Consider the following 12484-nt stretch of genomic DNA (forward strand, 5'->3'; position numbering starts at 1 on the left):
TAAATGAAGTTGTCATTGGTAAGATGTGTCCAATGCAATCAATAAAAGAAAAGTTTTAAGAAATAGAATAATTCATCTCTTTAGAAATTACAGGTCTTATCCTGCCACGTGAAACACTCGACCTACAAATGACTGAAGACACAGTATCGATTCTCACTAGTGCTGAATCCCAGTACATTCCTCGCTGTACAGTGAAATGATTGATGGCAGCCAATGAAGCTCATATATGGAGTTTGGTGGGTGGGCTACGGGCCTCCTGTTCAAAAGCGACTAAACTGGGACGTATAGGAACACCCCAAATTAGTTGCTCAACATTTCTTGATTCTCATCTCAGATGTAACTCATTGTGACAGAAACATTTATTAAGACATACTGCAAACTCACAGAGATACTGGTCATTTAACATGTTCTAACTTTTTCTGCCTGTGTCTTTTATTTTACCTACTGAACATGACATTTTATACCAACTCATGAAAATAAAATCCATCCATTAAAATTCAAAGGAGTGTTTACAACTCATCGATGCAAGATGACTCTTTCTGGAAGTGCGGTAGTCAAGTATCATTACTGGAGCTGGACCAGTGTCCATCAGCCAACTGTTTTCAAGTTTCATGACTGTTTGTAAACTTTACAGGCTACTACTGATCTACTACTACTACTGCTACTACTCCTGATCATAAACGTCACCCCAAACCTGTCACTTAGATAGGTGATGATATAAGGATATGTTAGCTGCAAATACATTTTGGCATCTTGAGCAGCTTGATGCTGCTCATTAATAGAAAGCGTTGGTGTGGTTGACTGCGGGATTACAGTCCCAGACATGTGTGTATCAAGGGAGTAAAGAAGCAATATCCTGTCATCATGTGGTGCGCTGTGTTTTGTTATCTCATAGAGGATATAAAGGAGACAGAAATAGCCACAACAAAGACTCTCAGTATGTCAGGAAGAAGAAGGTTACAGGGACAGTTGTCCCTCAGTATGTCCTGTCAGTTTGGCCATATTAGTCCACAGATGTCACCAAAGTCAGGCTCGTGTATTGGCATTGAATTTTCCTCATTCCAAGACTCCTGGGACCTATTTTGGACCATCGGTAAGCCGATCCATCCTACCACCTCCTCACTCCTCCCTCTTTCTCTTACTTTCCCTCAGCTCTGTTTTCCTGCCAAACCTGATGGTGTGGCTAAAGTTAGCCACCCATGGGCTAGTATATAAGACCCCAAGGGTCCAATACTTACATGTCAGTCACATCGGCTTGGTGAAGGCTTCTCTTCTTGACCAACAACAACCCCACAAACTCGAAAGATGGTGAGTGTGGCCATTTTCCTTGGAAGAACAGTCTCTAGGGATCTAAGATCTTCTCTGCGCTATCTGATGAGATGAAAGCATCACTCAAACGTTTGCTGTCTGGATTACCAACGTCCCATGGAGTGAAATTGTCTCTTAACTTGATCCTGCCAAACTGTGGATATAGACCCAGTCTTAGCCTGATCTGCTGGCTTGAGCTCAAGTTTGGCTTAGCTTAAACATCTCAATCATTAACCATGATGAGATACTAAAAAACTGTCTGTTTGGGGATAATTCATTATCGTCCCGACAGCTGTTTCCCTAAATTAATTGATAGATTCAAAATGTCCAAAAGTTTTGTCAGTAAAAAAAAAATCACCTTTAAAAGGGTTTCTTGGTAATTTGGCAAACTTGTAGAGCAATTTCAGTGAAATCTCATTTGGACATTTTTGGTTTATTTTTATTTTTAGTTTGGGACAGTTTAGTTTTTGTTTTTGACAGCAGTCCCTGTATGTTATCTTAGCCAGGATCTGTTGTTTGGTTAATTTATTAGTATTTTTGAATTGGATTTTATCATCTTTTCCCAGGCACCCAAGAAGGCCAAGAGGAGGCAGCAGCAGGGTGAGGGTGGATCCTCCAATGTGTTCTCCATGTTTGAGCAGAGCCAGATCCAGGAGTACAAGGAGGTAAAATGTTCTTCATCACAACTCACTTCAAAATCTTCTAGTAGTAAAATGTCTCTCTAGGCCACGTGAGAAAAATGACATTCTGTGGCACTCGTGTAAGTGATGACTCTGTGTATCATTTGACCTTAGCTGTAATGTGAAGAAGCTTTTGAAACATATAGACCGGATCGTTTTTGGCTGTGTGACAGCAAAAATGTCCTCATCAGCATGACAGGACAGTAAAGCGGAGCTTTTTCCAAAGACAGCAGCTACCTCTCCCCTTTGGTAGCTCAGTAATCCTCCTCAGAGACTCAAAACACTCGCTCAGTGACCCCACTGGAATGCCGCCCAACAGCTGGTGGACAGTAATCAAAGCAAAAAAGAGGAGCTCAAGGTAGAAAGAACATGAAAACATTAGAGGTCACTTTATCTAAAGTTGAAAAAGAAGAACTAAATGTTGTTTTGCTACCTCAAGAAGGTTTTGGTTACTTTTGAGGATGTAGCATTTTGCTCAACAAGGAAATTGATGATAGTAGATTACAAAAACTAGGAGCGTTCTTAGGCTTTTATTCACTATACAGATACAACTGAAAGACAATACAGTGGCTACAGGGTCTCAGCTGACTCTTTACAGTCATCAAAAGGTGAGAGAACATTTTGGACAGGGTCAGAAGATTTAGTCACACGGCAAAAAGAGGCAAGGAGGGTGACAGCTGTAATCAATACCTTCTCCTTAAATGTCGCAAGGGGCTTGTCTCACATTCTGAGACCATTTTAACACCTCCGAAAAACAAGTGGCCGACCAGCTGCCAAGTCCCGAAAGGTTTCCAATGCCATCTTTAGTTTCACTGGTTGCTAGGCCCAGCTATGCAGAAACAGAAGTGGAGAACAGCTCTACATTTACACATTTATGTTGGCAGACTATACAACATAAATAATGATCATAAGCTAGACTTATAATGAAGACTTTGTGGGTTTTGACATTTTTAATTAGCTGTAGCTTAGCTGATAATTTGAGGTCTTAAGGAGGTGCCGAGAACTACCTCCTCAGAGGTGAAAGCAACCCGCAACAAATCAAGCTCCACTGAATTTCTATGCTCTTTTCTCTTACTCTTCCTGGCAGGCTTTCACAATCATTGACCAGAACAGAGATGGCATTATTAGCAAGGATGACCTCAGGGATGTGCTGGCCACCATGGGCCAACTGAATGTGAAGAATGAGGAGCTGGAGGCCATGGTGAAGGAGGCCAGCGGCCCCATCAACTTCACTGTCTTCCTGACCATGTTCGGAGAGAAGCTGAAGGGTGTGTTCGCACACAACTTTCAATTCACTCTTTCTCTTTTGCTTATTCATCTAAAACAATCCACATTTTTATTTTTTGTTTCTTTATACTTTTTAATTAAGACTAACTGGTCTGCTTTTACTTTCAGGTGCTGATCCCGAGGATGTTATCGTGAGCGCTTTCAAGGTCCTGGATCCCGAGGGCACTGGCTTCATCAAGAAGGAATTGTAAGGGCTTTTACTTTTACTCACAACCCTATCTTGAATCAAGATATCCAAACTCATACTCTAATTTTCCCTCACCAGCCTTGAGGAGCTCCTGACCACCCAGTGTGACAGGTTCACCGCTGAGGAGGTGAGCTCATCAGACTTTGTCGCACTCATTTTCTGTCACTACATATCCTGTCTGGGTTGTAAGTCATCTCTTTAATCCTTCTGATACAGATGACCAACCTGTGGGCTGCCTTCCCCCCTGATGTGGCTGGCAATGTGGACTACAAGAACATCTGCTACGTCATCACACACGGAGAGGACAAAGAGGAGTAAAATCCTCCCTCTCGAGATCTCTAACTCTGCTCGAACCCACACTCTCACCACCCTCTACTCACTCTGCCGTTCTTCTCCAACGCCATGGCCTCCTTGCACACGCTCCCTCCCCGGCCCGCTCTCTCCGCTTACAAGCTCACTACAAAAAGACTTGTCTCCTTTACCAAGATACCCAGTGAGAGGATTGAAGGCTGTGGGGGTGTTTGTGTGAGAGCAAACAGGGAAACATGGGATTATTTTTAATAAAAAAATAATCTTGTGACACTGAAACTCTCTCTCTATCTCCGTCCCTGCCTCTTGTTCCTTTTCCTCCCATCACCCATTCTGTCCTGCATTGAAGCCAACAGTGTATGCATCATACCTACATGCAGCATGTGTGCATATACAGTCCAGTGTATACAGGGGTCAGTTCAAATGTCTCCTGGGTGCTGTGATGCACGCACAGTCACTTGCTTGAAACAAGTAAGCAGCCTGACCCAAGAGGTCTGTTAGTTTTAATGTAGAGCGTTTAATGGATTTGTCCCTCTGTTTGTATTGGAGAGGATTGCACAGTAAAGGAGTGGGAGTACTGTACTATAATAGTTTACCTACCCCACTCTTTTTAACAAATCTGTCCCTCTCTTATACACAGGGATGAAAGGAAACGTTGCAGAAAAGAGGAAAGCAAGATTTTTTAAGCTTTAAATCTTGTAAATAGAGAAGGAGATGGTGAAAGATTGTGAGTGGAAGGTAGGAAAGAAATAAACAAAAGAAAAACATCTTTGTTTTTTTTTACTCTTCTTCCTCCCTCTCACTGCTGTTTCTCACCTGTTGTTGTGACTGCATCTGTGTCTTCACTGTAACAAGTAAAGAAGTTCAAATAAAATCCACTATCTTTCGTACGACACTGTGTCTGTTCGTTTAAGTGGGTAAAAAAGTGAGTAAAACTACTGGTTGACAGTGGACAGCCCTGTAGAGCACTGACTGCACACTGACTGTAATATGCATATTGTTTGGATCAAACACTTTTAAATAGTGTTTAAAAAACACTAGAAAAATAGTCCCAACATCTTAAAGAATCAAACACTGTACATTGTGCTGTATGGTAATTACATTTTTATAAAACCAGTAATTTCTTAGATAATTTTTTCATGACATAAGAACTTCTGATGCTAAATTTGCACAACAAATGGACAAGATAGTGGGAAACACATGGTAATGTAAATAGTACGCGAATAAGGAATCCTCAGTTATTGTGGTTGGTCAGTTTTTACATAATGTTGCTGGCTTGCATCCATCTATGTATGATCTATAATATAATAATAACACATAACACTCAATTATTATTATTATTATTGCATTTCTAATTAACTATATAACATTATTTAAATAATTTATAGGCAACATACAAAAATCAGCTCAATTAATCACGTGACCAGTGACGTCGCCATAAAAAACAGGAAGTAAAACTAACTGTAACAAAACGTTCTGCCTTCAGAATAAAAGCACAACACATGTCGCCTTAGTAATAATACTGCATATTGGAAAATTGAGTTGGCAAACAAAACGAGACTAAATTTTAAAACGTATAGTGAATATATATAGACGCTCCAGCTGTATATCCCTCAAACATTTTGCATGTATCCACCAGTCAGTGTTTTATTTGGGAAATGGCGGCAGGAAGCGCCGCTAGTTGAGAGTCAAACTTGACCCCGTCAGAGGGCAGGGGGAAGCGGTGGACTCCCAGTACAGAAACTGTAAAACATTTCAGCTCCGGTTTGTCACCACAAGGCAGAAATGGCCCTGTTGTAATGTGGGCAGTCGGCTGTGGAAGCCATCGATGCCGCTGTCGTCCCGCCGTGCCTTCGTGAGTCCTGACGGGCCGAGACCCACCACCATGGCCTCAGCGTTACCCCGCTGCACATCTGTCAGACTCCGCGCTCTGGCTGCCGTCGTCCTGCTCCTGATGTCGGTGAGAGCAGTGCGGTCATCCCAGGGCGACAAGGAGCCGGTGTACCGAGACTGTGTGAAACAGTGTGTCCGGACTAACTGCACCGGAGCTCGGCTACGGGGCTTTGAGTCTGCCCAGCCGCAGTACATGGCCCTGACAGGTGAGTTCATGTTGTCGGCAGGTGACTTAAGCTAATTTAGCTGCTAGCAGTGTTCCTGCTGCTTTGGATGTCCTGGTTATAGCTTCTCTTCTTTGACGTTTCATTTAACGTGCTGCTATTTCACAAACTAAAAAAGGGACAACAAAGGTAAAAGCCTGATTTTCTGGCCGAGCAAGGTGTCACAAAAGGCCTATTGAAACTCCACCCTCCGCCCATCATGGACACTTGTATAGTGTGAGATGTAAAGAACTGAAGTTTGTCTCACTAAGAGGAAACTGACAAAGTAAATATACAGGTAGTTCATTTTCCTTATTGAAAGCTATTTCTTAGACATGTTTTTCAGTAAAGCAAATAAACCTACACTTCTCTGATATTATTTTTTATAAAATATTATGTACAATTATTCAGTCACAACATCTTCTAGTCCCGGATTATCTAACGCAAGGATTTGCTGCTTTTGTTAACTTCAGTATTTGGATTTCTGGACAGACAGAACAAGAAATGTCAAGGCATCATGTAAAACAGTGAAAATCTTACCACTTTTTTACATTTTGTGGATAAACAACTCTCCACTTGATGGTAAAAAGTCTTGATACATTCATTAGGAATGAAAACAATTAGTAGTTGCTGCACTAAAGTCAACCTGTGTCTGTGATCTGTTTATCCCTTCAACCTGTCTCTCTGTGTTCCTGTGTTGCAGGTTGGACGTGTCGCGATGACTGTCGCTATCAGTGCATGTGGACCACCGTGGGTCTTTACCAGGCTGAAGGATACAGAGTCCCACAGTTCCACGGCAAGGTATGTTCCTCCTACAGAGGCCACTATGCTGTACTTATCACGGTGACGCAATAGCTTCATATCCCCCTCAACTAAAAAAGTTGATCATAATAAAGTTAGGTTACATTTCAGACACTGCCTAAGTGTTCTGTTTTGGTTCAAATGCAGTGAAATGATAAGAGATACAGTAAAGTTTATTCCTCGTAGTGGCCATTTGCACGCTTCCTGTGTTTTGAGGAGCCAGCGTCTGCCCTGGCGTCTCTGCTGAATGGCCTGGCTTGCCTTCTCATGCTGCTCCGCTATCGAAGCACAGTGCCACGCCAGAGCCCCATGTACCACACCATCAACGCCTTCTCTCTGGTGAGTCAAGCTCAGACCAATACACCATTACTATTGTGTAAAAACTGGGTATGTAACAAAAACCTATATGTGTTTCTTTAGGTGTCTCTCAATGCCTGGTTCTGGTCCACTGTGTTTCACACTCGAGACACCTATCTCACTGAGGTTTGTAAAGCTTGTAGAGTCTCCAGTAATTAGAAGCTTCATTAAATGTTTTTTCCTCCACTAGTCAGCAAATCTCTGCAAAGTTGCATCTTCATTATAAATACAGTAACAGAGACTAAGTATCTTTTTAGAGTTTAGTCTCTCTCCATCTGACTGATGCACAATGAATAATCTCTTACCATACAACCATAATTTGGTCCACTTACTCCTGGAGAAATATATCTATTGAGTCAGCATGAGAGCTGGCAGCAGCTGCTCACTGTTTAAATGAGGGCTCAGTGAGAGCTGCTTGGTTTCAGCATGCAGGCCAGCAAACCCAAACAACCATTTGATACAGTGTTGTATTAAACAAATACCACTGGATGTGTCTTTATTGCATTCAGCATGTCATAATTATCTTTCCAACTGGCAGACCACCTACTGTGATGACTGTTTTGCTGTTTCGTCAGCTAATGAGCTTACGCAATCAGTAACACACTAATGCCATTACTGACAAGCTCCAGCTGCATGCACCATGGTTTCTGTAACATTTAACAGCCACAAGTCTTTTTCTCTTCATCTTTGACATTGATTTCTGTTGACAGTAAATACATTTTTGTCTGTCTTTCAGAAAATGGACTATTTCTGCGCAACAGCGGTTATTCTTTACTCTATCTACTTATGCTGTGTCAGGTAAGTGGAAAACTCAAAACAAACATAAGCTGTAAATGGGAAGTTCTATGAAGATGAGATGAAATCACAGTCAACTCTAGTAATCATTGACCTTTGACAATATTCCTTTCTACTATTTCCTGGATGAAGGGTTGATATTGATAATAAGACATGCAACCATTTTCTTCAACAGAAGCCACTAACAATTATGTTATGTCTCTGTTATAAAACTTTCCAGAACACTGGGTTTGAGGCGACCGGGGGTGTCCAGCATGGTGGGAGTCCTGCTCATCTTGGCCTTTACCTCGCATGTGTCCTACTTGACCTTTGTCAGTTTTGACTATGGCTACAACATGGCTGCTAACACCACCATCGGTACAGCCCTTTCTTAAACATGTCATGTTAAAGCTTGGCCTGGTGATTTTTAATTGTTATTTTGGGTACTGTTTAGGCACTCTTTAATACTGCACACAGCTAAAATCAGCAGCTATGTTTCCATCATGCAGCTACTTTATATTCCAGGTATGGTGAACCTCCTGTGGTGGCTGTGCTGGTGCTGGCACAACCGGCGGACCCTGCCATACTGGTGGAAGTGCGGACTAGTGGTGGTGCTGCTTCACGGTCTGGCCCTGCTGGAGCTGCTGGACTTCCCTCCATTGCTGTGGATCTTAGATGCTCACGCTGTGTGGCACCTCAGCACTATCCCAGTGCACTTCCTTTTCTACAGGTTTGTACTGTAGAAATCTGCAAGAAAATGTCATGAATATAGGAAATAAAGTGTTGTTTTAAAATCTGTGGGGAGGAAAAGAGTAAAATTAAGATTTATAGTGATAAACACCTGTTGATGAATTATCTTTACTTCTTCCAGTTTCCTGATAGACGACAGCCTCTACTTACTAAACACAGAGAAGATGGGTGTCAAAGTTGAGTAGGAGGAGCTCATCATGTCTTCACCACGCCTGTGCCCTTTGCACCCCTCCAGTCAGGGCAGCCGGACACCCGAACACGGAAGTAGCTCAGCCTCCCAGATGACGTGCATGACACCACTATGACATCTATCAAAGCTGACTTTGTTTACATCCTTCTTGTTTTAACTTGTTTTATTTTTATTTATATCTACTTTGTTTAGTTTTTTTTAAGAGAGTTGATCACTTTCTTAACTTTGCCTTGTACCAATATGTGCACAATTATTTTGCCATTCATCGTAACTGCAAAACAGGATGAGGAAACATTTTCGTATTCTACCACAGTAGAACCACGTTTTGACGCTTTCAGCTGTAATGATTGGGTGCAGATCCTTTATCTCTCTACTCTCTGGTATCTCTGAAATCTCTGAAATTCATCCCGAGAACCTCTGAATAATTTGATTCGACTCATTCTCCCCCTAGCCAGCTTCTTGGACACCGGACACGCTTAGCTTTGCACAACCAGCAGTGTGCGGAGACTGACTATAGATGGCACCAAATCCTGTGCCGTGTTGTCGTTAACCTGCTCTGTGTGGTACAGCATGTGTCAGGGTCCATCTGTGCCCAAAGTGGACTGGTACACACAGAGCGGTCTCTCTTGTGAAGGGGTGAGGGGACTGCCAGAGGATTGTTCCAGAGAGAGGGGGAAGGGGATTCATGTTTGGAGGCCATTCTAGCTGACTGTGTTTTTTTTTTTTTCTCTTTTCTCACCATCACACCTTTTATTTTTGTGCCTTTGTTGTTTTCACTGCTGCTTTTGTTTCTTATGTGTCAGAGTTTTATTTTCATTGCAGCTGTTGTGCTGTTGTTGACCATTTGTTGTAGTTGTCAAAAATTGATTACTTGATTTTCAATTTGGGTTGGATATTCCTGATAATCAAACTGTGGAAATATTATTTTTATTCACCTAGATTGCCTTTTTAGAGTGAGGACAAGGAGAAAATGAAGGTAGGAATTACAAGCAATGCAACAGGAAGCTGCGGTCGGGTATTTTTCTTAGATTGTGCGTGTGCGTGTGTGTTTGAGTGTTTAGACAAGTGTTTGACAGCCATTTATCAGATTCAGTTTCATTTGCTGCAATATTCCCTAGAATAACACACAAGCCTGCCTTACATAACCATAACACCTTTCTTCATCTGCTTTTCTTTTTTTTTTTGTATCAAACGTTTTCCACTCACCATATATGTCTTCATCCCTCCGAGTTTCCCTTCCACATGCGCACTTTACGGATGTGTTTGTATGTTTACATGCATTTCTTGAAATTCTGCCCATGCCTTGCATTTCTGTGTGAACAATGACCAGTGTGAGTCTACATGTGGCTTTGACTCAACAGTGTGTTGTTCCTGACACCATAAACCAAATCACTGTGTGTGTGTGTGTGTGAGAGAGAGAGAGAGAGAGAGAGAAAGAGCTCGTCTGTGCTTGACCCTTTTGTAAAACTACTGATGCGAGTGCATGTGCGTCTGTATGTATGGTGGAGGTTTGATGGGTAATTTAGCTTTACTGATGTGATGAAGCTGGGGCAAAGACATAGAGAGGGTGTCACAGGTCTGCATAACAAGAATCCTGAAATCATGGCATATGTCATATTGGTCATAGAGATAAGAAAAAAACATACAGTACCTATATTGTTTAATATTGGTTGTGACTGTGTGTATTAGATTACTGGTTAATGTTTGTTACATGGTGACACTTATGAAATGGTGACTGGGCCCAGATATGATAATATACATCTGAAAAGCAATGAAAAAGAATCTCTATTTTATAAATGATATCCTGAGTAAAAGCTGAAATATCTTTGTCTATTGAAATAATTGAAATAATTTGATCATTTAATTTGTTTCCAGAGGAATTGGGATAAAACAGACTCCTTTTTTTTTCTTGCATATTGTCTTGTTGCTCATCTCCCTCTTCCTAACTAGTGTCCACATTAGCCATGTCCCTCCTTCTGCTCACTCCTGTGCTGCCCCCTGCCTGCTGCCCTGTGCACCATCACTGCTCCTACCGAGTGCACTTTCCTTCACCTCACATCAAATATTTGACCTAAAGAACAATCTTCAAGAAAAAGGCCAAAATAAAAGTGTTCTTGATAAGGAATGAGTGAGTGCTGTTTGATTTGTTTTTTAAATTCTCTGTATGAGACTATTTTTTCTTTGACCTGTAGATGTGATTAGTCCATGAGCTGTTGTTGCTTTTAAAGTGAAGTTATGGCCAGAAGTTATTTTTCAAGGACTGCTACCTTACTTTACCCACACCACAGTCTCTGTGTCTAAAAAAATGTGTTGCACAATCTTGTATTTCTTTACTCTAAATAGTACTCTCACTGCTCATAATTTAAAAGATTTAAATGCAATGATGCAAGAAGTATTCCATCAGTATTTCTTTAAAAGTAGCAATATAACAATGTAAAAATACTCTATGACATGAAGTAGGATTGAGTGGGTATTTAAAAAATCAATGAAAGCTAAAACAGATGCATATTTAATTATATTTTGTGGAAACATGATGAGAATATATTCAAAGCAGAGTACTTTTAAATACCTAGCGTACAAATGGAGCAAATCTTTAAATGAAAGCTATTGTGATGTACTGTAAATCATATGTAAATGTTTATACTGATGTATCAGTGCTGAGGTCCCTGGTTGTGGATGGTTGTAAGATAATTAATGAAGTGGGAAAAGGAGTAAAAACATTTGAACAATGATCTTATCTCTGATTTATGTTTAAAATTATTGTTGTTGTTGACTCTCAAGTGTTGAAGGGACATATCTCTGGTGAAACTGGGAACAACTAATATTAAACATGAAAGAGGGCCCCCAGCTGGAGAGGAGTAGTAAAGAGTCCCACAGCAACAAAGGGCCACTTAATGCATTTTAATATACGTACTTCCAGTCGTTCCATATTGGGAAATACACGTGCGTAAACCTCACTCTGTCTTCTCTAATGTGGTGTCACCTATAGGAGCAGATTAGCAAAAACATAACCTCCATAGTATATGGAGTATAATAGTAATAATTGATGCTCTGTTAATCCCCTTAAGGCACCAAGGGTTTGGGGTTCTGGATCTTGCAGGGACAATTTGACATGTAGCCAGGGGACCTTGGAATTAAACACCAACCCTGGAGACGACCGCCCTACCAACTGATCCACTGTCACCCGTGCATGTTTCCTTAGAAGCAGTGAGCTTTGTCCATGACTTCATCGTTGACAGCTCCCTGTACAACTTGTTGATTTTGCAGCTGAGAAGTGCTGAATTGGCCTCAGCTCCAGAAAACTGGCTTATTTTTGTGGGAACCAGACATTAAAGCAGGACCAGGACCACCAAGCGTTGTTGAGACTTGTGTTCTGTCTGGCTCAGTAAGTAGCTTTTTGTTGTTTCCTGATAGCTGTGTGCAGTAGGTTGGACTCTGACCCGGACTGCTGTGGGTGGGGAGAGTGGATAGATTGGGATGAATAGAGTTTATTCTTCTTCCTTCAACTCCTGATTTGTGACCGTGAAATGAAGGGCATGAGAAAAGTGAAAGAAATATGAAGATGTTCCAAGCCTAATGCAAATAATTTCCCTTTTCTGAATTCTGTGATGCACAAAAATCAATTTAGTAACAGTTGAATTGGAATAACTATAATTACGAGGTTAAAAGCAATAACTATTAACTGTAATACGGAGAATGTGAAGGGGAACTGAGGGAGGCCGGATGGTGGGTTGATGTGTTGAAG

General features: G+C 41.3%; 2 protein-coding genes across 2 annotated transcripts; both read left to right on the top strand.

Moving 5' to 3' along the window:
- The first annotated feature begins 1248 nt into the window (after nucleotides 1-1248).
- mylpfb (myosin light chain, phosphorylatable, fast skeletal muscle b) lies at nucleotides 1249-4645 on the top strand. Its single transcript, XM_026350621.1, has 6 exons — nucleotides 1249-1308; nucleotides 1875-1973; nucleotides 3076-3256; nucleotides 3384-3462; nucleotides 3541-3589; nucleotides 3679-4645. The coding sequence occupies exons 1-6, from the start codon at nucleotides 1306-1308 to the stop codon at nucleotides 3778-3780; spliced, it is 513 nt and encodes a 170-aa protein (XP_026206406.1). The 5' UTR covers nucleotides 1249-1305; the 3' UTR covers nucleotides 3781-4645.
- Nucleotides 4646-5183: 538 nt separating this feature from the next.
- On the top strand, nucleotides 5184-10864 carry pgap3 (post-GPI attachment to proteins phospholipase 3). Its single transcript, XM_026351988.1, has 8 exons — nucleotides 5184-5870; nucleotides 6571-6668; nucleotides 6855-7007; nucleotides 7089-7151; nucleotides 7762-7823; nucleotides 8041-8177; nucleotides 8325-8529; nucleotides 8671-10864. The coding sequence occupies exons 1-8, from the start codon at nucleotides 5600-5602 to the stop codon at nucleotides 8732-8734; spliced, it is 1053 nt and encodes a 350-aa protein (XP_026207773.1). The 5' UTR covers nucleotides 5184-5599; the 3' UTR covers nucleotides 8735-10864.
- Nucleotides 10865-12484: the final 1620 nt, after the last annotated feature.

Source organism: Anabas testudineus, chromosome 19, assembly GCF_900324465.2.
Source record: "Anabas testudineus chromosome 19, fAnaTes1.2, whole genome shotgun sequence".
In the NCBI taxonomy this organism is placed as follows: Eukaryota; Metazoa; Chordata; class Actinopteri; order Anabantiformes; family Anabantidae; genus Anabas; species Anabas testudineus.